General features: G+C 49.8%; 1 protein-coding gene across 1 annotated transcript in view; it reads left to right on the top strand.

Annotated features, from left to right (window-relative positions):
• FBXL18 (F-box and leucine rich repeat protein 18) overlaps positions 1-25,578 on the top strand; it is a gene marked incomplete at its 3' end in the record, with an annotated part of 30,440 nt that extends 4,862 nt beyond the window's left edge. Inside the window, 2 exon segments of the mRNA XM_035131741.2 lie at positions 2,491-2,709; positions 25,426-25,578. Of these exon segments, the coding sequence (XP_034987632.2) occupies positions 2,491-2,709; positions 25,426-25,578 (372 nt within the window).
• Between the last annotated feature and the right edge of the window lie 275 nt (positions 25,579-25,853).

Genomic DNA, 25,853 nt, shown 5'->3' with positions numbered 1-25,853 from the left:
ATTCCATCCCTAGTACATTGTCTTTAAAGGCCGTTGGTCATTAGTCCTGGGGATCACCTTTGCCTGACACTAGGAAACCACAGCCAGGCAGAGTCCTTGGTTTGGGCTAGATTGGTATGCGCTAGATCAGGCATATCATATCCAACTCTATAGACACTGTGATCTACTCCCAGTATAATAAAACTGGCAGTGATCTACCCATTGCCATTGCCCATAGCTGTTGAGCTCTTTTTGGGAAGGGTTGCTCACCATACAGCCCGTAGCCCTCCCTCCTTCCCCCACCCAGTCGCCGGCAGCAGCGATTGGACATAGCGCCGGGGCGGGGCACGTAGCGATCGCTCATGAAGAACCAGGCGAGCTCTTTTTTAACTACCGCAATCAACATGGAGAACCCTCGCGATCTACCTGTTGATTGCGGTCGACCAGTTGGACATTAGTGCGCTAGATCATGGGTGAAGGGTGCAACACGCCTAGTTGTTGGAGATGGTGATGGGAGATGCAGCCCATGAACATCTGGAGGAGCGAAGAGACCGACAGGCTCACTTGGTATAAGTAGAAAGCCGCTTTATGCGTTTGCAGTATCAAGGGGGAAGGCTAGAGAAGGAAGCAATGGACATACACTATTCAATTCACAGTTAACATAAAAGGCTGTCAGCTTATGGATGAATTTGTAGTTGGTTGACCAATTGACTTAAATGCTGGTGAGTTTGCTTGTCACCAAAATTGCAAGGTGGGCGTCTTCCGGAGACATGGAAAGCAGTTAAATGATCAAAGCCCCCCCCCCCCGCTCCATTGTGTGTAGCAAAGGCCATTCCTTGTTTTATTTTTTTGCTGCTTTTCCCCCATACCTAATGAAACACTAAAACTGAAATAGCCTCAAAGGAAACCGAATGAACATGCCTTTAACTCCCAGGCCTATTGATAATAGTTGGCCTTCGCTGAGCCAATGGACTCAGTGTTCTAAACAGAAAAAAATATATATTTTGATATAAAAGAGGATAGTTTCAAAGCGACTCCCTGGGTGTGGTGTCTGTCTGTGATTCACTCTGATTCTCAACCCTTTTCTAACTCTGAACATTTAAGCAGTGATATTGTCAGGGCTTAAAAACGAAAAAAGTATATTCTGGTGATAATAATACAGCAACAGTGTCACCTGGTGGACTGGATGGTGTATTGCAAAAAAAAAAAATATCTGACCACTTACTGTTGTGAGTACAGTAAGTTAATGTCATAGTATTGTAGAGTTGGAAGGGACCCTGAGGATCTTCTAGTCTAACCCCCTGAGGTGCAGGAATATGCAGCTGTCCCCTATAGCAGTGTTTCCCAACCTTGTGCCTCCAGATGTTTTGGGACTACAACTCCCATCATCCCTAGCTAGCAAGACCAGTGGTCAGGAATGATGGGAATTGTAGTCCCAAAACATCTGGAGGCACAAGGTTGGGAAACACTGCCCTATAGGGATTGAATCTGTCACCTTGCTGCTTTCAGCACCATGTTCTAACCAGCTGAGCTGGTTGCTTTGATCACGGAGCAACAGTGAAAACTGTTTATTCGCCCCTCCCCCTACATTTCCATGGCACTTCTCACACAGGGAGTTCCTTCCTTTGCTTCCCTTTTATTTATTTCATAAAACTTGTTTGCCGCTTGTTTGTAGAAAACCTCAAAGCAGGTTTCCTTCCTTTGGATCTCAGTGGAGAAAACGGAAAATTCAGATTTTGACACCTGAGACATGATGCTGAGTATCAAATAAGTGGATTCTTATCATCCCTGTGGCAGAGAGGTCTCCTGAGGGGAGGGTGGAGGAAGAGACACACACACACACACACACACACAGAGCAGATCATTTTCAGTAGTGTTCCTGCTTTGGATCCCTGGACCTGATCCCACACACTCCAGGCAACTGGGAAAACAGCGGTTGACAAGCTATGGCAATGATGAGACCATTGAGCAGCCTCCTCTCAGGTTGCCCTGGAAATAGATGAAAGCTCAGAAGTTGCCACAGACTTCACCTGTCCAAGAGTCACAAAAGGGAGAGGAGTGAGTGAGGCAGGAGCAAATGCAGCCCAGTTTACAAAACGCCCAACCTCTTAACTAGAGCTTTTTGTTGGGGAGTTGTCTTCTCTTTTAAAACCCACCGATTAGTTAACTCTCCAGCTAGTTCCTTCATAGAGGTTACACCAGAGGTTTCAACTAAAATCCACTAAAATCAAATGGATTCTGCCTTCCCAAAAGCTCTGTGCTGAGCTCCACTCTGCAAAAGCAGGGGTGTTCTTTCCTCTTCCCCTCTGGCTTTGCAAACCCTTCCCCTAATAATAATAATAATTTATGTATTCCCCAGCCACTCTGGGTGGCTCCCAACAGAATATAAAATGTCAAAATATAAAAACTTCCCCTAAACAAATCTACCTTCAGGTGTAGAGCCCCACCCCCCTTGCAAGTGTCGTCTCTCCTAGGCGTGCTGTTTGGTTGACCCTTGTTTTGCCTTTGCAGGCTCGAGCAGCCCTACTTCAACGCCAATGCCCAGTTCTTCCAGGCCCTGAGCCACTGCTCGTCCCTCCAGCGCCTCTGCATCATCTCCCGGAGTGGATCTCTGCAGCCGGACGCCGTGATGGCCTTCATGAGCACTTGCCTCGAGGTCATCATGTGCCACATGTTTACCGGGGAGACTCTCACAGTTTGCAAAACCTTGCAGCAGTCCTTGATAAAGAGGTGAGTTCAGGCAGGTGAATCGTTCAGACCATACCGTTACTATGGGCAGTGCTGTGTTTTTGAGGCTAAAACAGGGAACTCCAGGTTCTCCCTCCTTGGCATCATGGCTCAGAATGCAAAGTAAAGGTAGGTGAGGCTGGAGGTGCACTGAGTGGTGGCGTAAATGGATCTGGGAGCATAACCGTTACGTTGGGTGAGCCGGGGGCAGGGACGATCCACAGGCATAATGCAGGAACGAATCCAGCTCGTCTCTCCCATCAGTGTGCAGCTCTAGGGAGCTCCAGCAGCCCTTCCTGATGATTCAAGAAAGAAGATTCCACCTAAACATTAGGAAGAACTTCCTGACAGTAAGAGCTGTTCGGCAGTGGAATTTGCTACCAAGGAGTGTGGTGGAGTCTCCTTCTTTGGAGGTCTTTAAGCAGAGGCTTGACAGGCATATGTCAAGAATGCTTTGATGGTGTTTCCTGCTTGGCAGGGGGTTGGACTGGATGGCCCTTGTGGTCTCTTCCAACTCTAGGATTCTATGATTTAATACGACATTGGGGACACTGAGCACATATTCAGAGTCCAGCAGAGATAAAACGCAGATGGAGCCAGGCTGAGGTTGTGTACGAATAGCTACTTAACAAATGTTCTGCCTTACACTTAATAAACAAAAGAAAAACATGTCTCCTCTCGCTGAGAGAAGTCCAAAGAAGAAAAAGAGACAAACGGAATCAGAATACAGCAAACATCCGCTCTCATGATTCCAACACTCTTTGCTGGAATGCATAACACAGGCATGCGACCTGCACAGTGAGAGAAACAGACACCTAACAAAATAAAAAAAATCCTTCAGTAGCACCTTAAAGACCAACTAAGTTTATATTTTGGTATGAGCTTTCGTGTGCATGCACACTTCTTCAGATGCACACGAAAGCTCATACCAAAATATAAACTTAGTTGGTCTTTAAGATGCTACTGAAGGAATTTTTTTATTTTGCTTCGACTCAGACCAACATGGCTACCTACCTGTAACTAGACACCTAACAGTAAGTGCATCCTCATGGCCTTTGCCTGAGCTGCTTTCAAAGGGGGCCAAGAGTTATGTGCTGCCACACGCCATCAAGGGCTCCCCTGTCTTCCAAGCTTGGCAGGGCAACTGAGAACCTCCCGCAGTGTTGTGCGCCTGCTTCCGCCCTCAGGCTGCTGGTTGACCATCTCTTGCAGCCTCTCCCAAGCTGCCTCCCTCCTGATCGGCCCCAGCCAGCACATGTGCCCATCCTGACGGGCTCCTGGGAGTTGTGGAATGGGCTCTGACTTGGGGCAGGCCGATGTCTTGGCTAAGTGGTTAGGAGGATAACTCCTAACAAACTTTTCTGTGTTATTTTCCAGTATGATGCTCATCATTATAGCTGGAAATGTCTGAATTTTGCTTGGTTTTTCTTTGAAATGAGATCTTTCTAGCCCTGATGACAAAGAGGAAATTTGAAAACGTACCTGGGTGTATAGCATCAGCTTAAGGCTCAGGTACCGGCACAGAAGATAATAACAGGGCTGGGCTTCCTATGTCATAGAGAGTTGACGTCTTGTGTTGTTGTTGTTTAGTCGTTTAGTCGTGTCCGACTCTTCGTGGCCCCATGGACCAGAGCACGCCAGGCACTCCTGTCTTGCACTGCCTCCCACAGTTTGGTCAAACTCATGTTGGTAGCTTCGAGAACACCGTCCAACCATCTCGTCCTCTGTCGTCCCCTTCTCCTAGTGCCCTCAATCTTTCCCAACATCAGGGTCTTTTCCAAGGATTCTTCTCGTCTCATGAGGTGGCCAAAGTATTGGAGCCTCAGCTTCATGATCTGTCCTTCCAGGGAGCACTCAGGGCTGATTTCCTTCAGAATTGATAGGTTTGACCTTCTTGCAGTCCATGGGACTCTCAAGAGTCTCCTCCAGCACCAGAATTCAAAAGCATCAATTCTTTGGCGATCAGCCTTCTTGATGGTCCATTTCTCACTTCCATATCTTCCCATAGCTGAGTTCTGAATGCATTTACAAGTATGCTAGTCAACCTTGTGTGCTTTTTGCTCGCTCCTCCCCCTTTAAAGTTTTATAAGGAAACCACCATATTGCCCCCAATACATATCACAACACTTTGGATTTAATCCCTGCTCATCCCAGTGGCAGAATAGAAACGGCGTCGGCTATGAGAAGAAGGTGAAGTTTGCAGCCTTGACAGAGGAAATAGGCCTATGGCTTGATTTAAAAGACATCTTAGTTGAGTGAACTTCATTTAATTGATTGATTAAAAGCATTTGCAAAGTTTTGCATATAAAACCCACAGTATTTTTATAGGGGGAAGCAGGCCATGAAGGCCACCCGGTCAAATTCTGTGGGACCCGCTTCTCAGTAGACACGCATAGAGGATTGTGCTGTTGCTTAGAATCATAGAATCATAGAGTTGGAAGAGACCACAAGGGCCATCCAGTCCAACCCCCTGCCAAGCAGCAGTTCTTAGATCAGAACTGGCTTGGATGATACGGGCATGTTGCACAGGGGAGGCATTCCCCATTCTCTTCCAAGATCACACTCGCCTTCTGTTTTTGCAAGTGCTCAGCTTTATTAATCCATTTACAGATTCACTGTTGAAAAGTTGCCGCCCTAGCAAGCTGTCATTGTAGGCTGCAATTCTTGGGACCACCATAACTCCTGTAGCTTAGCTAGTAGACCTGACCCACCCCACACCCAACTGCTTTGAAGTAAGCCCTATTGAGTTCAGGAGGACTTGCTCCCGGGCAAGTGTGTCGAAGACGGCCGCCAGAGCTGGGGACCAGGAAGGCCTCTGCTGTGAATTCTGTCAGTGGCCAGAGGGTGAGAGGCTCAGCTCCGCAGTGGCGGCAATATTGGGGTGGTGAGATCACTCATGTAGTTGGTGACTTGTCTTTTGGCCTTCCCAAACTCAAGGCGTCTTGTAACACGAAGAGCAGACGATGCAATAGCTGCTCAGCAAGGGTCTCCCGTGGCCGGTCTTGGCCAGTTTTGCAGCCTTACCTTGCCAAATAAACATGCAGAGTTGTTGTAGGTTGAGGTGCGGCTCCAGGTGTTGACATACTCCAGCTCCCCCTGGCATTGCCAGTCATCCCCGGTGATGCTCCAACAACACCTGGAACCGCCTAGCCGCATATGTAGTCTTGGTAACACCTGGAGGGCCACCGATTCCCCATCCCTGCTGTTGAAGAATAGCGTCAGCCTTCAATTCACAGTGCTTTGAACCATTAGGAAAAGTGCTGCACAACTTTGGAACTTTTCTATTACACCCAGAAAGAGCTGTGGGGCGTCTGCAATCAGCTCCAGAGGAGACTTTTCCCTGTAGAGCTGCTGCCTTCGCCCCCACGCTGCTTTTCGCATTGCGGCTTTTGGGAAGCCAGCCAAGACATGGGCTGAACTCCCTGTGATGTCAGGGGGTTCTTTTCAACAGAACCCTCTCCTGTGTCTTAATTGAATTCATCAACGGGGATTTTCTCTCTCTCCTTGTAAGAACGATAAATTCTTTCTCCGGTCTTATCGTTCTTTGCCTGTCCTATAGCTCATAGCAGAGCTGATCTAAACTTTAATATCCTTTTTCCTGTGCTGGCTTATACTGCCCAGCAAGCAGATTGCAGCTGTTTTCTTCCATTTCATACAGACTTCTTTTCTTTTCTTTTTTTTAAAAAAATATTTACAGCAGCAGTACAAACAACACAACAATTCCCCTATCGGCCTTACTTTATTCCCCTTCACTTTATGCCATTCTGTTATTAAAGAGGGGGAGAGAGCCCTGCTAGATCAAACCGATCCACTTGCCCTGGATTCTGTCTCCCAAATGCAGCCCCCCAGATCTCTCTGAGCTTTCAACCCTTTCAATGTTGGCGACACACTTAGTAGACATGCATCGTTTCTCGACACAGTAATTTGGTTTTACTAGCAAACCGAGGGTTAAATGAACGCCTTTCCTGCCTGGGGAGCACAGGGAGCATTCGTGCGGCGACACACAGTTTGGAAAGCCCTGCCCGAGGCAGCTCACGGACAGGGTGTGATGGTGATGCCAGCTGCCCTTGTGGGTGTTTGGTCTTCTGAGGCTTTGCTGACCTCCTCCTCCTCCTCAGTACTAATTACAACACCAATTCTTCCTTGCTTGTGTTTCCAAAATGGCACCACCTATTCGCAAGAGGCAGGTATCCGCAGCCTTCTGGGAACCTTCAGGTTGGCAGAAGTGTCAAGTATTCAGGGGGCAATGCCCCAAAGAGAGGGAAACGGCTCGCTCGCCCCCTTCCAAAGGTTCCTCCTTCTGTACTCTGATCAGCACCTGAGGCCTTGCATGAGACACAACTGGCAGCTCCCGGGGCGGGGCCTTTTCTGCGGTGGCCTCCACCTTGGGCAATGCCCTTCCTGGTGAGATCCGCCAGGCCTTGGCACTGTGCTGTTAGGCAGCTGGATAGAACGAGGAAGGCGTTTGGCTGAGTCTTTGTTATGTCAGTGCTGCTCTAGGTAGTTTTGGGAATTTATTTCATTTGTTGGTTTTTGTGTGTGTCAGTTTTCTGTAGTGCATGATGTGGGAATCAGGATCCTGGACGAGGAAGGCCTTATGGTCTGAGCTGGTAGGACTCCTGCGGTGGTCCTGCCACGCGCTGACTTGGTGCCCTGACTGAGTCCTCGGAAGAGAGACTCCCACAGGTCCTCAAGGACCTTGAGATGCAGGTGGTTGCCTTCTGGAACCTGTGCTGAGGGTCCTCTTTGAGGGTCCTCTGGCATGAGAGCTTCTGAAGACTCTTGGAGCTGTCAGGAGAGAAGGTGGAGCCTTACCCCAGCTCCTCAATAGCCCTGCTGGCTCCAAGAGGGCCCAGGCCGAAGAGCAAAGGCATGGTGCATGTCCGGAGACCCAGAGTCCTTGTGCTGCTTGTGCGTAAGGGATCTACTCCCGAGTAAGCCATTCCTGGAGCTCCTTTCCTACCAGCAGCTAGGGTTTGGGTGTGGCATAGAGGGCTCTTGAGCCTTTCAGTTGCTGGCTCCTTCTCCTTGCTGAACTCCCTGTGATACAGACCCTGGACAGTTTCCTGACCTTGCTTCCACATCCCGTTGTGAGCAGTGTTAGAAACTCAGGGATATAAGCTAGGTCCTTAACCCAGGGCTACATTGGCCAAAATGCAATGCCTAGTGTAAAATTTATTATTATTATTATAGTTGTCATTTTGGGGCCAGACGGCTCGAAAGTAGCATTTTTCAAGACAACTTTCTGGTTCCTAAATTTCATTCTGATTGTGCAGATAAAATAGAGCGGATAGAATTCTACAGGATGTGTTGCCAGAGTGTGAAAACAGGCAAGATTCCCAGATCCCCAGGCATGCATGCATCTCCAGATGGGGGAGACACCAGGGGCCTTCCGGGAGCCCGGGCATCTTCACTTGGTCGCAAGTGGCCGATAGCCAGGTGCAGAATGGTTCAGTGAGAGAGTGTTTCCCCTTGGGTCCCACTCTCTTGGGTAAAGGCTTTTACCTCCTTGGACAGAGGCCCTGGCTCTTCAGGGAATCTTCTGGAGCACAACCTCACAGACCCAGCTGTGAAGCGAGCGTGGCCTTGCACACCTTCTTCCTGAATGCTTGAGGGGCTCTCCATTAATTTCCCCCTAGATGGAGCTGTGGCTTCGTGTTAAAAGCTCCGTAACGCCTCCCCACCCCCCCACCCCAACCCTCTAATGCTGCAGGGTAAGTATTTTTCACCACCACCACCAGCAGCAGCAGCAGCCCCTGTCGCTTGTTCTCCACTGCAGAAGTCATGCCAAGCAAAGAATCCCAATGACTTGCGATAACGGCGCTTCTGCACGGTGCGTTGAGCACAAGTGTTTGCAGAGGCAGCCCTCTCCCCGCTCCTCCTGCCGAACCTGCTGGGAGGTGGGGGGCGGCGTTAAAAGAAACGTTTGTGTTGCAGCAAGTGTCCTTTTGGACCCCCCGCCCCCGGATACCTGTTTTGTTCAGCGTAAGCTCTGCAGAGGCTTGTCTTTTCAAGGACAGGGTGTATGTGGGAGAAGGAGAGCGTGCAAGCTAGTTACACCCATGAACAATTAGCAACTGCAGCAGGCATGCCTTTAAGAAGCAGCTGGCGCAGGAGAAGCGGGGGGGGGGGGGACGGATCTGACATGCCGAATGCTGGCCGTGTGAGTGTCGGCTCCTGGCAAGTCATATGTGTGCATGCTGCAGAGAAGCAGGAGCTCTGAACACTGAGAGGGCGAGCGGGATCAGCAGTCCAAATGGTGTGCCCGCTTCGATTGAACAACCTGATCTCATTATTGAGACTTGCGCTTCATTCAGCATCAGCAGAAAGGGTGGCAGCCAGGGCGGATGACGAGGTTTTCCGTTGTAAATGGCAGGAGACCTGGGGGTGGGATGGGGTGGGGGGCTGGCTGGCTGGCTGGGGGTGGATGTGGACAAGCAGGGAGGTCTAGGAAGGGGGGTGCTGTGGGGCTTGGAGAAAGGATAGGGAATTTGGAAGAGTGGGATGTCAGAAGAATGTCATCAGAGCCCCTGTTGGAGCAGAGGAAAACATTTGTTTGTATTTGTTTTTGTTGTTATTTGTCTGGAAAAGAATTACAGTGGTGCCTCGCTAGACGAATTTAATTCGTTCCACGGGTCTTTTCTTATAACGAAATCCCATAGGAATGCATTGAATTTTTTTTTTGAATTTTTATTTTTGTCCATAGGAACGCATTAATTGAATTTCAATGCATTCCTATGGGAAACCGCGATTCGCTAGACGAATTTTTCGTAAAACGCATTCGTCTAGCGAGGCAAGCTCCGCTTGAAAAATCCTTTCGTTAAGCGGAAATTTCGTTAAGCAGGGCATTCGTTAAGCGAGGCACCACTGTATAGGCTGCCTTTAAGAGCACACTCTCTCAAGGCGGTTTCCATCATGAAATATTAAAAGCGCAATATGACACAATCTGAATTGTCACGCACAAGTGAAACCGTCAATAGCAAAACACATTCCTGCTTCTCGTGCCCGAAAAAGCCCCACCTAAAATATCCATGACCACAGACCCTCAGCAGAGAGGGGAGGCAACCTGTAGGTAGGGCAAGATTATCTCCAGTCCTGGAGAACCGCTGCCAGACAGTTTGGACAAAACTGACGTCTGTACCAGGCAGCTCCCTGTTCCTAAGGGAGGGAGGGAATGTATTTATTTCCCTGCATTATTCTCCTGCACCTCTGTCGGATCCCTCCTCTGTCACCCTCTCGCCAAGCCCTAAACATCTTGGCCTTCCCTTGCAGGAGGGAATATGAGAGAGGAAGAAAAACTTTCTCCATGCCTTGAATTTCCTTCATATTCCTACCACATGGTGCAAAAGGTTTCCTTCAGTCCTGTTTTCAGGTATATTTATCCTCAGCCGGTGGATTGAGGCCAGTCTTTCGCATATTTAAAGGTGGAGTCACACAAACACTCCCCCTTCCCCCCCCCTTTATGACTTTTGTTTTAAGAGAAGGCAGAAGCTGAGAAGGAATTAAACGTGGGCCTTAGAAACCTGGAATATCCCTAAGTACTCCAAAAGCAGCAGGCGCCGCCTTCGTTTTCCAAGCTTCTCCCTGAAACCAAGAGAGTGAAGAACTTGGCCGTTTTCAAAGTGAAATCTTTGTTTGTCAGAGAACTGCTGGATGTGCCATTTTAACCTTGTTGGAAATCAGATTCCACAACTTGCACTGGGATTTTAACTAGAGGTGTTCCTTGGCATGACGGAAGCAAGTAAATCTGAGCCCAGTTCAAGAGGATTGGAGCCCAGCCCCATGATTCAAATAAACAAGGGCTGAAATCTCGCAGAGACGGATCCAGTGTGCTTGCTCCAGGAACATATAACACTCACAAGGCATACCCTCCAGGCTTTTGTGGCCTGCACAGCACTTCCCTATGGCTGCCTGCCATCATCATTCCTTGCATTTGCTGGCCTGGCAACACATAGCTGGTGTGTGTGCATGTGTGTAAGAGAGAGAGAGACTTTGGGCTGCCTTGGGGCCTGTTTTGTACAGATTTGAGGAAATGTCAGCCAGCATAAACAGATCACTAAAGGAAGTTGGTCTTACTACACTCCCAGGAGATGGAAGGGCTCCTTGCTTTGCTGTGTTGTGACCCCATGGACCAGAGCATGCCAGGGGTAGGCAACCTAAGGCCCCAGGGCCGGATGCGGCCCAATCACCTTCTAAATCCGGACCGCAGGCGGTCTGGGAATCAGCGTGTTTTTGCAAGAGTAGAATGTGTCCTTTTATTTAAAATGCATCTCTGGGTTATTTGTGGGGCATAGAAATCCGTTCTTTCCCCCCAAAAAATATAGTACGGCCCCCCACAAGGTCTGAAAACTGAAAAAGTTTGCTGAGCCCTGGCCTAGACGATCAAACCAAGAATTGGAGGTTTTCAGATAGCATAAGAAGGGCCTGCTGGATCAGGCCAATGGCCCATCTTTAGTCTAGCAGCCTGTTCTCCCAGTGGCCAGCCAGATGCCCATGGGAAACCTGCAAGCAGGATCCGAGCGCAAGAGCAACTCGCCTCCTGTGGTTTCCAGCCACTGGCGTTCAGAAGCATTGCTGCCTTCAGTTGTGGAGGCAGAGCAGTCATCCTGGCCAGTAGCCATCCATAGTCCCCTTCTCCTCCAGGAATTTGTCCAATCCTCTTTTAAAGCCATCTAAGTTGGTGACCTGTTGCTATTGTCCATCGAGTTTTTGAGACAGCATCTCAAAAAGCAGAGACATTGTCTTGTCGACAAAGATCCGTATAGTTAAAGCTATGGTTTTCCCAGTAGTGATGTGTGGAAGTGAGAGCTGGACCGCAAAGAAGGCTGATCACCAGAGAATTGGTGCTTTTGAATTATGGTGCTGGAGGAGACTCTTGAGAGTCCCATGGACTGCAAGAAGGTCAAACCTCTGCATTCTGAAGGAAATCAGCCCTGAGTGCTCACTGGAAGGACAGATCGTGAAGCTGAGGCTCCAGTACTTTGGCCACCTCATGAGAAGAGAAGACTCCCTGGAAAAGACCCTGATGTTGGGAAAGATGGAGGGCACTAGGAAAAGGGGACGACAGAGGATGAGATGGTTGGACAGTGTTCTCGAAGCTACGAACATGGGTTTGACCAAACTGCGGAAGGCAGTGGAAGACAGGAGTGCCTGGCGTGCTATGGTCCATGGGGTCACGAAGAGTCGGACACGACTAAACGATTAAACAACAAGTTGGTGACCATCACTGCCTCCTGTGGGAGAGAGTTCCACAGTTTACATGCTGCATGAAGAACCTGGGGGGTGAAGCTTAAGCTAGAGGAAGGTCTATCCCCCCCCCTGGCCAAGTCCTGACGTGGCCATGGGAGGCTGCTTTATACTGACCGCTGGTCCATCTCACTCATTGTCCGCACCAGCCTTCAGCCAGAAGGTTGACCCTGATGGGCAGGGACGCCTCCAGGGTGGGATCTTTCCCAGCCCTACTGGGAAACACTAGAGGTTGGACCTGGGATCTCATGCATACAAAGCGGGGTGTTCTACCATGGAGTAACGGTCCCTCTCCAAAGGAAGGGGGAACCCTTTGCAGCCCAGGGAGATGCACTGCCAATAACTCGGCGCAGCACTGAGTTTGCCCACTCCAGCCGTGGCAGTCTCTTGAGAGAGCTCTAGAAGCAGGACGGACTTTGGGTCCGGGCTCTGTCCCAAAGCAAGAGTAGATGGAAAGCGCCTCTGGGGCAGGAGCAGAGCACAGTTCCTCCATTGCTGGGTCAATCATTGCAGGGATGAGGAGGAGTAGTTTTCAAATCCATCATGGAAATACCAGTTTCTGGAAGCCACAGGAAGGGAGAGGGTTCTTGCGCTCGGATCCTGCTTGGGGCACCTGGTTGGTCACAGTGAGAACAGGATGCTGGACTAGAAGGGCCTGATCCAGAAGGCTCTGCTTCTGTGCTTACATTTTCTGGACATGCAGGCTCTGCCCCTTAGCCTTTGCAGTGTGGGCACACTCTGGCTTGTAGAGTTAAGAGGAGAGGCTTCCTGCAGCCTCCCCAGGTTCTCTCCCAGCTCCAGCTCCATCTCCTTCGCCTTGCCCTCAGCAGCTCCTCCCTCCCCTCCCTGCTCCGGTGATCGCACCCTTAAAATATTTATCTTCTCTCTCCTGTCCCCCACTCCCTTTAATTGTCGTTTAGTCAAGCTGTAAATATTTAATTCTTATCTCTCTCTCTCCCCCCCCCCTCTCCCAGAGATGGCCCTGCAGTTCATTAAGCATCGCCATCCTCTCCTCCGCCTCTTCTCTGAAATGCCCCCTCTTGTCCTGCAGCCACTTTCTAGGGAAGCGTGTGCAAGTCAGGCGCTTTTTCTGTGGCATTCGGCCTTGGACGCCAGAGCACAGGTGTGAGAGTCTCTGGCTTTGCTGCGGTTTCAAATCTGAGCAGGCAGAGGGGGGCTCCTGCCTCTTCTCTGCAGAGCCCAGGGGAAAACCGGATAGTGGGATTGCTCCCACGCAAAACATGTCCCGGGACTTGTGCGTTCCTCGCTGCTTGCTCCTGAGTAGGTCCAAGTGTGGCTGCAGCTTAAGTTTGCGGGCATCTGGGCCGCTGGAAGCATTTGCTGGAGTTGGTGGGTGGTTGGCGGGTGCAAGCTCTCTTCCTGGAAGTCTTGTTAGTTCTGTGCTTTTTTCTGACTGTTCTCGGGGCACCTGAGCCACCAGGGGACTTGCCAGGAGTCATGCCAGTAGCCAGAGAAGGATCCAGGGCTGGCCAAGAGTCTAAGCAGGCTGGGTGACGAGAGAGGCAAGTCAGAGCAGTCCAGGGTCAAGGTTGGCAGAGGCAGGGAGCAGGCAGTGCCCAGAGCCAAGGCATTGCTCCAGCCGCTCTTTGGGGGGGATTTTGAGCGGGAATTGATGGAGCCACCCCCCAGCTGATTCCTCCCCCCCCCCCGAGGTCTCCTTGAGAGGAGGGTCTTGCTCCTGGGGCATCCTTGCATGGAGCGCACCTTTCCAGATGGGCTGGATTTCTACCTGGCCTTTACAGCACCAGTTCTCCCTTGGCCTTGGGTACCCACCCGGCCTCAATGTCAGAGGCTCGCCCTGGGTATGGGAATCGCCCTTGTTGCAGAATCCTGCCTTCTCAGCCCTGGACAGAGCCAGGCAGGGCTTGATGTGAGTCCCACGGCTGAAACCTGACACTCTGCCTGTGGTCTTAGGGATGTTGTTAGACTCCTCCTCCCATCCCCCCTGTTCCCTGTCCACTTTGGCTGGGGCCGATGGGAGTTGGGGTCCAGCAGTATCCAGAGGCAGGCAGGTTTCCAATCCCTTTCCTATCCAGTGGCAGACTTTGCGCCGGTTCTTTTTGGAACATGCGTGCCTTGTGTTAGGTGAAGTAAGTGGTGTGTGTTTTAAGGACGGTGGTGGGGAGATGAAAGGGGTGTCAGCTTGGCGCTCGGGGGAGGCAGGCAGGTTTGGGGGTGCAGCATCAGCCTTGGCGCCCCCCCTCAACAACCAGCTTCCCAGACGGAGAGGAACTGTGGCACATCCTTCAGCATCAGAGCAGGCAGCTGCTCTCTGGACTCACCTGATTCCCATGGCCAAGAGGATTCTGGGGCGCAGTGCAGCCTTCCCAGCGCAGCCGGCTGTTCTGTTTTCACCCAGGGAGCAGGCAGGGAAAGGATCCTGGTCCGCCAGGCTTGGGGCTGCAGCTCTGTGGGGCCTGAGAGCAGCCGTAGCTGGGCGGCAGAGCACCTGCCTTGCAAGCAGGAGGTCCCGGGTTCAATCCCCGACCAGGTAGGGCTGGGAGAGACACTCTGCCTTGAAGCCCCAGAAGTTTAAGCAGGGCTGCACTAGGTGGACCAAAGGTTTTTGTAAGGCAGCCACATCTTGTGTTCTTCCAGTGTAAACAGTGGTCCTTGAACGGCATTTCATTTAAAACTTATTTTCTCTGCTGTGCCCCCCTTTCCCTTGCCTGCCTCCACCCTCCTTCCCCCTCCCCCTCCTTCCTGACCTTGAGAAGGCTCCTGCCCTCCTCCTCCTCCTCCTCCTCCTCCTCCTCGGTCGCTGCTTGCTTGCCATGGGCCGGCGGCTGCTGCTGCGGTTGCCAAATCCCTCTTTGCTAGCCTAAGCATGTCTGCTGGCTGGGTCCCCGCCTCCGATTGCGGAAGGCTTAATGTATCGCTGGCGTAGTGAATCATTTAAGATCTCGTTCCAGCTTTCATTGTCTGTTTGGCTTCCTGCTCTCTTGGAACCCTCCGAGTAAGGCTGTCACTTTGAATTAATAATAAAGGCCGGGGGGGGGGGGAGAGGGCTCCTCCTTGGCTTGTGTTACTCGAGAGCGCAGATGGGCACTTGTTGAAATGCGGCTGCTGGGGGTGGGGACCGGACCGGTACTTGCTGCCTTCCACTCTTAGTTGTGGGTAGGAGGGAGGGCTACACACACACACACACACACACACACACACACACACACACACACAGAGCAGGTTGTGAGAAAATCGAAGGGTCCTGCAGAGGATTCACCTGCCTTATTTAATTCGCTTGGCTCATTTTTTATTTGATTTTTACCCCGCCGCTGATCTCCAAAGAGCTCCTGGGCGGTGCAAGGGGTTCACCGCTCACTCCGGAATATAGCCGCAATGGGATTTCGACAAGGGCTGGAGCCTCCAGACACTTTTTATATCATTTGGCATTCCTTTATTACCTACACAACGGAACAGTGATGTTCATGACATGCCTCGCCACAAGCCTGGCAGATCTGGAACGATGCCTGATAATCGGATAGTGCTAATATCCTTCACTTGGACTTTGTTATTTTAACCCACGTGTGACGGCGCTCATTCTGTGTGCCTATTTTCGGGTTGTTGTCATTATCATTATTATTATCTTATTATGTATTAAATTTGTATGCCGTGCTTCATCCGTGGATCTCGGGGCAGTTCACAACATGAAAATACAGGATAAAAAAAGAAAGAAATGCATAAAAAAAACCCAGGAGCAGACCAAATTTCATGTTTTAGTTTTCATTTCTTCCTATATGTGTTCTCTCTGTTTTCTATAAATTGAAATCGAAACATTTTACAAGACACATCGTATGCACGGTTCTCCCCCTCCTCATTCAATCCCCACAACAACCCTGTGAGGTGGGTTAGGCTGAGAGAGGCAGTGACTGGCCCACGGTCACCCCCGCTGCACTTCATTTGAACCCTGGTTTCTCCCAAGTCCTAGGCTGTCACTCAAACCACTTCACCACCGAGGGTTTATCTATTCAGGTGTGTGTCTTGGGACTACAACTCCCATCGTCCCTAGCTAACAGGACCAGTGGTCAGGGATGATGGGAGTTGTAGTCCCAAAACAGCTGGAGGGCCGAGTTTGCCTATGCCTGATGGCCCTTGTCTTCATCTCTGGAGGGGCGCAAGGTGCCTGCCTCTAGCAGGGCAAATATTTGCTGGAGTGGGGGAGGGTGGGTGGTTAAAGAGCCACCCCTGGCTCCATCCCTTATCCGCTGCTCCAGTTTTAAGCACTGCGGAAGTGAGCGGCGGCTGCAGCTCCCTTGACTGGAAGGCGTTTCCTCAAGGTCTAGCACCCCCTTGCTCTGTGCAGTGTTTTGGCAGAGGGTTGCCATGATCTGCGTTCCAACCCCAGTTTGGCCATGAAGCTCAGCAGCTCCTTGGGGGCCAGTCTTGTGTCCACGGAGCCTGGCCTACCCAGTGGGGCGGCTTTGAGGATAAACTGCAAAGATGCAGGGGAAAAGCGGTGTGCATCTCTTGCAAGAAGGGCAGGTATGTAGCTCTTTTAAAGGAAAACCCTCAAATTTCACATTGGTGTACAGAAACCCAGATTCTGCATTTGCTAAAAAATCAATAAAAATTATTTTTTAAAAAAAGATTCTGCAATCCATGCATTAGAATCATAGAGTTGGAAGAGACCACAAGGGCCATCCAGTCCAAACCCCTGCCAAGCAGGAAACACCATCAAAGCATTCTTGACATATGCCTGTCAAGCCTCTGCTTAAAGACCTCCAAAGAAGGAGACTCCGCCACACTCCTTGGTAGCAAAGTCCACTGCCGAACAGCTCTTACTGTCAGGAAGTTCTTCCTAATGTTTAGGTGGAATCTTCTTTCTTGAAGTTTGAATCCATTGCTCCGTGTCCGCTTCTCTGGAGCAGCAGAAAACATCCTTTCTCCCTCCTCTATATGACATCCTTTTATATATTTGAACATGGCTATCATATCACCCCTTAACCTTCTCTTCTGCAGGCTAAACATACCCAGCTCCCTAAGCCGTTCCTCATAAGGCATCGTTTCCAGGCCTTTGACCATTTTGGTTGCCCTCCTCTGGACACGTTCCAGCTTGTCAGTATCCTTCTTGAACTGTGGTGCCCAGAACTGGACACAGTACTCCAGGTGAGGTCTGACCAGAGCAGAATACAGTGGTACTATTACTTACCTGGATCTAGATGCTATACTCCTATTGATGCAGCCCAGAATTGCATTGGCTTTTTTAGCTGCTGCATCATTGAAGCTGGATTTTGGGGTTTTGCAAATACTTTTGACCAAGACTATGGCGGACGACAGGAAGTGTTTTAGAGGGCAACCTCTGCCGTTCGTACCGGATCGGTTTCGGTTGTTGTGATCCGAGGGCGCAGACAAGCTGCGTGAAGAAGCGCAGTGTTTGTTTTTAAATGTGTGTCATCCGCCTTGAAGGAGGTGTTGCTGCGTCCCTCCTTAAGAGGGCCTCCCTGGATCCCGGGGCAAGGTGCTTGAGAGGATGGGGAAGTCCAGCTTCAGGCATGCTTTGAAGAGACTGAATGTCTGGATCCATTGCAATCGTGACTTCAGGCAATGAAACTGCCTTAGTTGCCCTGGTTGATGGCATTTGTCGGGAGCAAGATAGTTTGAGAGCAGCCCTGCCCGTTCTTCTTGACCTTTCAGTGGCTTTCGATACCATTGACTATGGCAGGCATCCCCAAACTGCGGCCCTCCAGATGTTTTGGCCTATAACTCCCATGATCCCTAGCTAACAGGACCAGTGGTCAGGGAAGATGGGAATTGTAGTCCAAAACATCTGGAGGGCCGAAGTTTGGGGATGCCTGGACTATGGCATCCTCTTGGAGCAGCTGAAGGAGTTTGGAGTTTGTGCTTCTGTGCCACCTCCAGGGCAGTTCCCTTCCAGTAGATGTGGGAAGCCACTGGGAGCTTTTCCGTGGTGTCCCACAGAATTCCTTCTTGCTCCCCACGCTACTTAACATCTACAAGAATCCTCCGGGAGCCGTCACCAGGAGATTTGGAGTTAGGTGTGACCCATATGCAGATGACACCCAGCTCTGTCTGTCTCTGTGTTCCATCTGAATCCGGAGAGGAGGTTGAGGTGCTGGACAGACGCTTGGAGGCAGTGATGAGCTGGACGTGGGCCAGCAGATGGATGGGAACTGAATCCTGAAACGACAGAGGTGTTACGTGCTCCGAGTTCTCGAGTCCAGGAGGTGGGAAGGTAACCGTTCTGGCTGGGGTTTCACTTGGTTTGTAGCTTGCCAGGGGGCAGCTGGTTCTCCAGCTGTGGCCGCTTTGGGGCAGAGATGACTTGGCTATGGTTCGCCCCACACTGCTGACTTCCAGACTGGATTATTGCAGTGCGCTCTGTGTGGGGCTGCCCTTGAAGATAACCGCCTCCTTCCCTGCAGACCTTCTTGGATGTTAAGATCGCCAGAGGGGAGGCCGTCTTGGTAATTCAGAAGTTTTTTTTGGGGGGGGCATGGGGGCAATAAGGGATGCTTAGTTAAGTCTGCAGCCTTTCCAGGCCTCTCCGTCTGCTCCTGGGTGTTTCTGAGCCCTTTTCACATGATGTCCACCAGTTAGCAAGCTTTTCTCCACAACCGTTGCATAGAGCCTGTTGCGAGGGTGATGCAGATGCCTTTGACAACCCCCAACAGGAATGAGAGATCGGAACTTGCTGCGGTTTTTAGAGCACTGCATATGTGCTGTCTTCAAAACATGCCAAGGGCACTTCCAAATCCCCACCTTATTCCCGTTAGCTTCTCTGTGGCCAGCCCAAAGCTCCCATCCCCTGCCATATGCTCTGGGCGTGATATTTTGGACGGTGCCAGTTGCAGGGCACAGTGGGCATTCGATAGTTCCTCTCCTCTCCCCCTCTTTCTGAAGTCTGGGTCAGGGCAGCCCCTTCCTCTGCGCCCGGGAGCTTTGCCCTGGCACCCTGTTTTTGTTAACATTCCCCACTCTGTATGCAGGAGGGGGAAGGCAGAACAAGAGGCATCAACCGTCGCTGTAATGTGTTTCCCAAGTAGAAATTAAGCTTAATTGGCCAATTATTGAAATAACTTCTTAATTTGCGGAAGATGTTGGAAAACAACTTCCCAGTCTGTTTGAGCTTGTTGTGGCAGCGCCCGGCCTTGAGATTTGATAAGGTTCCTCTGGCTGCTTCCCTTTGATCCTTGCCACTCCCAGCTGCCCGCTCACATTTCCCTTTTTTAGGAAGTGGCTCCTTGGGTATCAGTCTTGGCGCACGTCCAACACCATCTATTCTGAGACCGCAAAGCTTTCTGAATGTAAGAATTCACCTCGGCAGCATAGCTCACTGTCGGAGGGGAGTTGTGGGAGGAGAGAGAGAGAGAGAGAGAGAGAGAGAGAGAGAGAGAGAGAGAGAGAGAAAGAAAGAAAGAAAAAGACAGACAGAGAACAATGCACTTCTGCACCCACAGAGGCCGCCCTGCAGCTGTGGGATTTCAGGTGTGCCCAGGTGGCAGCTCCCCATGCTGGAGGCTTGGCACCTGTGCACCAAACAGGTGCCGTATCTAGTCATCTCTGCCCCCGGGGCTGGCTCCCATTTCTCTGCCCCCTGATGCCCAGAAGCAGCACTGGGATGAGTTGAGTGTGGTTGTCGTGCTTTGAAGATCCTGCTGCTACCACTTCAATTTCTTGAATGGCTGGGCTGATCTTGTTGGTTTGGGCAATGTGTACGTTTACGTTTGTCCTTGTATCTTTTAGTGGTGTCTTTTCTTCTTTCTGCTGTTCGTTGATAAATCATTTGATAGAGAGAATCCTTGGAAACTATTTTAACCGGTGCCGTCAGCTGGCTAGGGAAATCGGTCAATTTGATTGCATGAGCTTTAAAGTTGACTCTGGGGGACAGAAAGGAGGATTAATAATAATATGCTGGAGTAATAAGGTTCGGGAGAATCTGAACCCACTTGTGTCACTTGGAACTCTTGTGATATTAATTTATTGCGTTTGATTTGGGTATGGAAATCTGTTCCTATATGTTTAGATCTAGATATATATTTATAAGGCAGATTAGAGAAATTTGTGGTGGATAAGGCTACTTGCTATGATGGCTCTGCTTTGCCTCCCTGGCCGGAGGCAGCAGTGAGTCTGAGTACCAGTTGATGGAAACCACAGGAGGGGAGAGTTGCTCTTGTGCCCAGGACCTGCTTGATCCCCGGCATCTTCAGGTAGGTTTGGAAAACCTCCTCTCTCTTTGGCGATCCCTCCCTTGTAGCCGAGTAAGATTGTCTTCCATGAACACGGTCTTAACAGTGAGTCCGTAAGTGAGTGTGGAGGCCAATTCTGGATCCACACGTCCTTCCACAGTGAGGACATTGGTTTCTGTCTGGGAGTTGACAATAGTGAGGGTTTGCCAAGTGTGCCTTCCTCTTAGCATGTTTCTCCCTTTTGTCCTGAGTTTTAGCATCTTCAAACCCATGACACCTTTGGTAAAGGCTGTTCTCCAATTGGAGCGCTTGCAGGCAAGTGTTTCCCAATCGTTGGTGTTTATACTACATTTTTAAAGATTTGCATTGACAGAGTCTTTGAACCTCTTTTGTTGACCGCCAGCATTACGCTTTCCATTTTTAAGTTCGGAATAGAGTAGTTGCTTTGGAAGACGATCATCAGGCATCTGCACAACATGACCAGTCCAACGAAGTTGATGTTGAAGAATCATTGCTTTGACACTGGTGATCTTTGCTTCTTCCAGTACACTGGCATTAGTTCGCCTCTCTTCCCAAGTGATGCGTAAAACTTTTCAGAGACACCGTTGATGGAATCTTTCAACAACAACAAGAGTTTGGATTTGATATCCTGCTTTATCACTACCCAAAGGAGTCTCAAAGTGCTAACATTATCCTTTCGCTTCCTCCCCCACAACAAACACTCTGTGAGGTGAGTGGGGCTGAGAGACTTCAGAGAAGTGTGACTAGCCCAAGGTCACCCAGCAGCTGCATGTGGAGGAGCGGAGACGCGAACCCGGTTCCCCAGATTACGAGTCTACCGCTCTAACCACTACACCACACTGGCTCTCAAGGAGTTGGAGATGGCGTTTATAAGTGGTCTACGTTTCACAAGCATACAGTATGGTTTGGAAAATACTGCCCGTCCACATGGGAAGGTAGCCCAACTAGGAGAAAGAAAACTGATCCTAAACCTCCACTGCCTTGCAGGACGTCTTTGGGAGAAGAAAAGTCTAAGGAGTAAGCCCTACACAAATCTGGAGTGGGTTCCCTAAGGCGGTTGAATCGTACACCTCCCTCTGGCAACTCCAAGCTGGTGCTAAACAAATGGCTGAGCTTTCCTTTGGAGCAGATCAGCAAGGCCGAGGGGGGGTGGTGGTTCTTGCTGGCTGGGCAGCCCAGGACCTCCAGACACCCGGCCCAGGCTTGTGCCCCAGGGAAGCCACTTTGTGGGTGCTGCAAACACAACTGTTTGACTTCACTTCCGGGGGTGCACTCCATTGTCTCTCGAGACAGACGGGTGCCAACAAAAGCTGGGTACTTTTGCGGACATATTTGCAAGTCTGGATTAGGACATACCTTCAGTTTTAAGGCTTGTACTTGCTGGAAGTGATATGATCACGTTCTCCTCCATACCCCATAAAGACAAATAGTCCCTGCGTATAGAAAACTACTGTATTAAGAAGGGAGAAGGCTGGGCTAGAAGTTTTCTCCCTGACATGCTACATGTCTGTATGCAGCAGACATTTTGGTACAAAGAACCTTCCCCCTGATATTCATAAACATGAGTTTGTTTAAGATGTTTAATGAATCTGGCATTTTTATCAATGTATGTGGCCATCTGTCAAGGATTATTTTGCTGTGATTCCTGCATTGCGGGGGGTTGGACTAGAGGACCCCTGGGGTCCCTTCCAGCTCTACGACTGTGATTCTACCTCTCTGTTTTTGTTCTGTCTGTATATTGATTTTTGTCCTTTACTCTTCCCATGAGCTGCTTTGAGAGTGATTATGCATATAAGTAAAAGAACAGCGGTGAAAATGAAACGGAAGCGACCCCTTAAAAGCATGCTATGAAAGAAGGACCATGCCTTGGGTGCTGGCGTTTCCTGGCTCCTGTCAGCTCTGTATTTTCAAGCGAGTTTATGGTGTCTTTTGGCCATTGTTATTCTGTGTGCATTAATCCCGAGTAACGGCACAGCTGGGTTCTGTCCTTGCAGTCACCGAGTCGGATTTGAGAGAGTCCTCATTCCACACCCTGCCAGGCGCCGTGACAGAGTAGAAATAAACCATCGCCTTGCCTTGCGTTAAGGTGGGCATGGAATTTAAAGAGTGGCGAGCGTACCTTTTCCGGAGACTGTTGAGCAGAACTGGTGGCTTAGGGGTGGGCAATGACAGCTCCCCACATAACAGGGCAAGTACCAGTATGGCCGGCAATATTTCCAGGTACTTGCGGCCCTGTGGTCAAATGCCCACCTCTACACCCTTTTTTGAGCCAAGGGGCAGCCGTTTCTCCCAGTTGCCTGCAAACTGGGGGTGGAAAACGTTGTCTCCCCCACAACCTGACCTTTGGATGGCTCCTGATGCAGCGGAGTGACCTGCTCTCAGGGGAGGAGGCTGCCCGCCGTGTCCCTGCACGAGCAGCTCCTCTGAACGCAGTTTCCCCTGTTTGCTTTGTTCCCCGAGAGCCACCCTTTTGCAGAGCTGCACATGTCCCCGGGATTGATTTTTGGGGGGGAGAAGGAACATGCAGCCAACTCTCCTGGGGTTTGAAAAGTGCAGAGTTCAAGGAGCAAACCCTGGGCAAGGGCAAAAGGGTCCTGGTGCCCCTCAATTGATTCTGTGGTCTTGGCTTATGGCTCCGGTTGACCCCGCTTTCTTCCCTTCCTGCGTGGAGACAGTCATGATCCGATCTTCTTCTCCCCTCTGGCAACCAATGCCAAATATTTTAACTTGCTCTGTGTGTGCGCTCCCTCCCTCCCTCCTCCCTCCCCAGTTTCCCAGCATGCCTTATCTTTACCCTCCTGCTGTGTGTCCTATTGCCTCCCTATGTGGCTATCATCATATAGGGCTTTCTGCCTAAGCCAGCTTTAAATGATTTCTCCCTCCACCCCTTTTGGTAAACATTGTGTGTGTGTGTGTGGAGGGGAGGGGGGCTTAGCTGCAGCAGCCCTTTTCTCTGCAATTACAGCCCTGCTGGCGCAGTCCTTTCTCTCCGTGCATTAATTCCACTCCCAAAGTCCAGGGGAGGGGAGATTTATGGTGGTCTACTTTTTTTCCTTTTTTTCAATGCAGCAAAATTAGCGGCGTGGCAAAAAAATCAAGGACAGGAGGTATTAAGAGTTGTGGAAGTGAGCCAGAGTTAAGGGGCAGTGAATGAAGTGTCAGGGGGGCGGAGGGGGGAGCCACAAGCCGAGGCCAGGATCCAAGCAAAAGAGGGAAAGGCTGAGAGGTTGAGCACCTGTCTTGCACTCTGGTTCAACCCCCTGGCTTGCTATGCTTTAGGAAGCATGCTCTCTGTATGGGTCCGTCTTTAGCCGCACTTGGACCCGCGGCTCTTGCAATAAAGCCACAGGGAGGACTCCTCCGATGGAGGCCACTTCTTATTTCACAGGTTCTAGGAGGAGGTTGGGGAACCTGTGGAACTCCAGATGTTGCTGGGCTCCAGCTGCTACCACCCCGACCTGACCTGGGTGGGAATTGGGAGCTGGTAGCGTACATGTTTCTTGCCCCTGTTACAAAAGCTGAGAAGCCTGCCTAGCACAGTGATGGGCAACCTTTTGAGCTTGGTGTGTCAACAGAAATAAATGACAAATAATACTTTCGCTGGAACTAACACGCAGCACCGACATAGTCTGCCAAAGCGCCAGAAAAAAACAGCACAGAAAGGGTTAAAATAACTAATCTCTGGCTACCAGCAGCAACAACAACAAAGGATCCGGGTTTTAACAGTGGAGACAAGCTGTAGCGGAGGCAAGCTGTAGGAGGAGCGGAAGAACAATTTTTTTTGGGGGGGACGACAACAACAGCGCAAATGGGCCGATGGGGCGCGTGCCAGCAGTGAGGGCTCTGCGTGTCATGTCTGACACGTGTGTCATAGGTTCGCCATCACTGGCTAGCATACTGGAAGGTCAGGAAGCGCTTCTTCCATGTCGAGGGTCCCATTCCCTCAGGGGTGATTTTGTCAAGGGTTCCAGGATGGGCACTGCCAGCGCTCTCACTTAGACATTTCCACCATGCCCGTCTCAGATGGGAATTCCAAATCCTAGGCAGCTTTAATCAGAAGCAAGATTCTCTGGGCTTGATGGACAAACTCTGAAATAAATACCCCGGGGGCAGGGTGGATTTGATTTAAATCAAACTGATTTAAATCACGATATAAATCACGATTTAAATCACTAGTCAGTAAGGCTTGATTTAAATCATAGTTTTCTACCTAAAGACTAATTCTTGCTGGTATACTTTAATATGCAATTAGATGAAGATTTTTAGAATAACAACTTTTCACATTAGTTTTTTATCCCCAGTTTAATAGGTTAATCATTCATATTTGGACAACTTTACTGTTGTACTTAGGAAGGAGAAAAATAATCATTACCTTAATAATAACAATTTAAATAGATTTATTCAACTGAAACAGTAACATTACAGCACATGTTATTTGCTTAAACAAACATTCCTGTTTGTTAACTAATTTGGCTAAACAAAAACAAAATATATATATTTTAAGAAACTTAGACTGTCAGCCCAGCCTACACATGAAAAACTTAAATACTGCCCACTCCAAACAATCAAAAAAATATTGTTTCTATTCTATTCACTGAACTTCTTGAAACTTAGCACTGAAGGGGTTGTTTCTGTATTCATAGGTTTGTAGAACAATAGGATTAAGGTTCTTTTTCTCAACTCTGTTCATGTTATAACATTTTTGCGTGTGAAGAAGAGGCATGTGATCTCTGTTGAGTCAAATTCAGTTTTGAGAACTGCAAAAGTAAACCAAGCATCTGTGATAATATCTTGTAGGCAGAGAAACTGCCCAATAATCTTACAAAAACCTCTGGAAGAGCATGACATTGTGAATGGATTAATGGAATTCATTTACCCCAAAAATTAAACATATACAACCTTATTCTACAACCTTATTCTACATTATTTCATGATGGAACAACCTTTGGATGGTAATATATTTTCCTCAAAAAGCATTTTATTTTAAAAAAAACTGATTTAAATAAAAAAATCCGATTTTTATTATTATTATTTTTAAAAAAACCATTGATTTTTATCCACCCTGCCAGGGGGTGATTTCTTAGCATGAAAGACCAACACTCTTCTGGAATGCAAGTGAGAGTGATTCATTTCTGACTAAGGAAGGGAGACGGGGGGCGGCTTTAGGGAGCGTTGGGGGCCCCACATGATGTAAGGCGGCTGCTCTCCCATGCTGTGGACTCTGACGCCCGCCCCAGCTCCCCTTCCTTCTGCCCTGACCCCCTAACCTCTTCTGTGTCTGGTTTAGCTTTCAGGCCAGCCGGCCCGCCTTGAACGTGGTTGTTTTCCCTCTCCTGCACGAGGACTTGACGGAGATCATCCGGGACGTTCCCATGATGCACTTGGACGAAATCACCTTGTTCAAAAGCCGGGTGGCGGAGGAGCACCCCAACCTGTGGGGGTGATGGCGGCGTCGGCGCAGCGGATGGGAGGCTCGGCATGAGCGCGAAACAGCTGCTGCTGCTGCTGCTCCTCCTTGGCCAGGAGGTCCGGCCCTTGAGCCTCGCGGGGCCACCGCATTCCAGTGTTCTGCAACTCAGATGCCGCTTCGAGGGCAAGCTTGCCAGGGTGCCAGGCAGGCCTTGCGTATCCCGTTTAGGCAAAATTTGCCCCCTGAAGAAAAATATTAATATTTATTGGTTTTAAATTCCAGCCCACCCCGCCCCTGAGGGACTC

This window comes from Zootoca vivipara, chromosome 14 (genome assembly GCF_963506605.1).
Source record: "Zootoca vivipara chromosome 14, rZooViv1.1, whole genome shotgun sequence".
Classification (NCBI taxonomy): Eukaryota; Metazoa; Chordata; class Lepidosauria; order Squamata; family Lacertidae; genus Zootoca; species Zootoca vivipara.
Note: the sequence above shows the minus strand (reverse complement) of the source record. Positions and strands in the feature narration are given on the sequence as shown.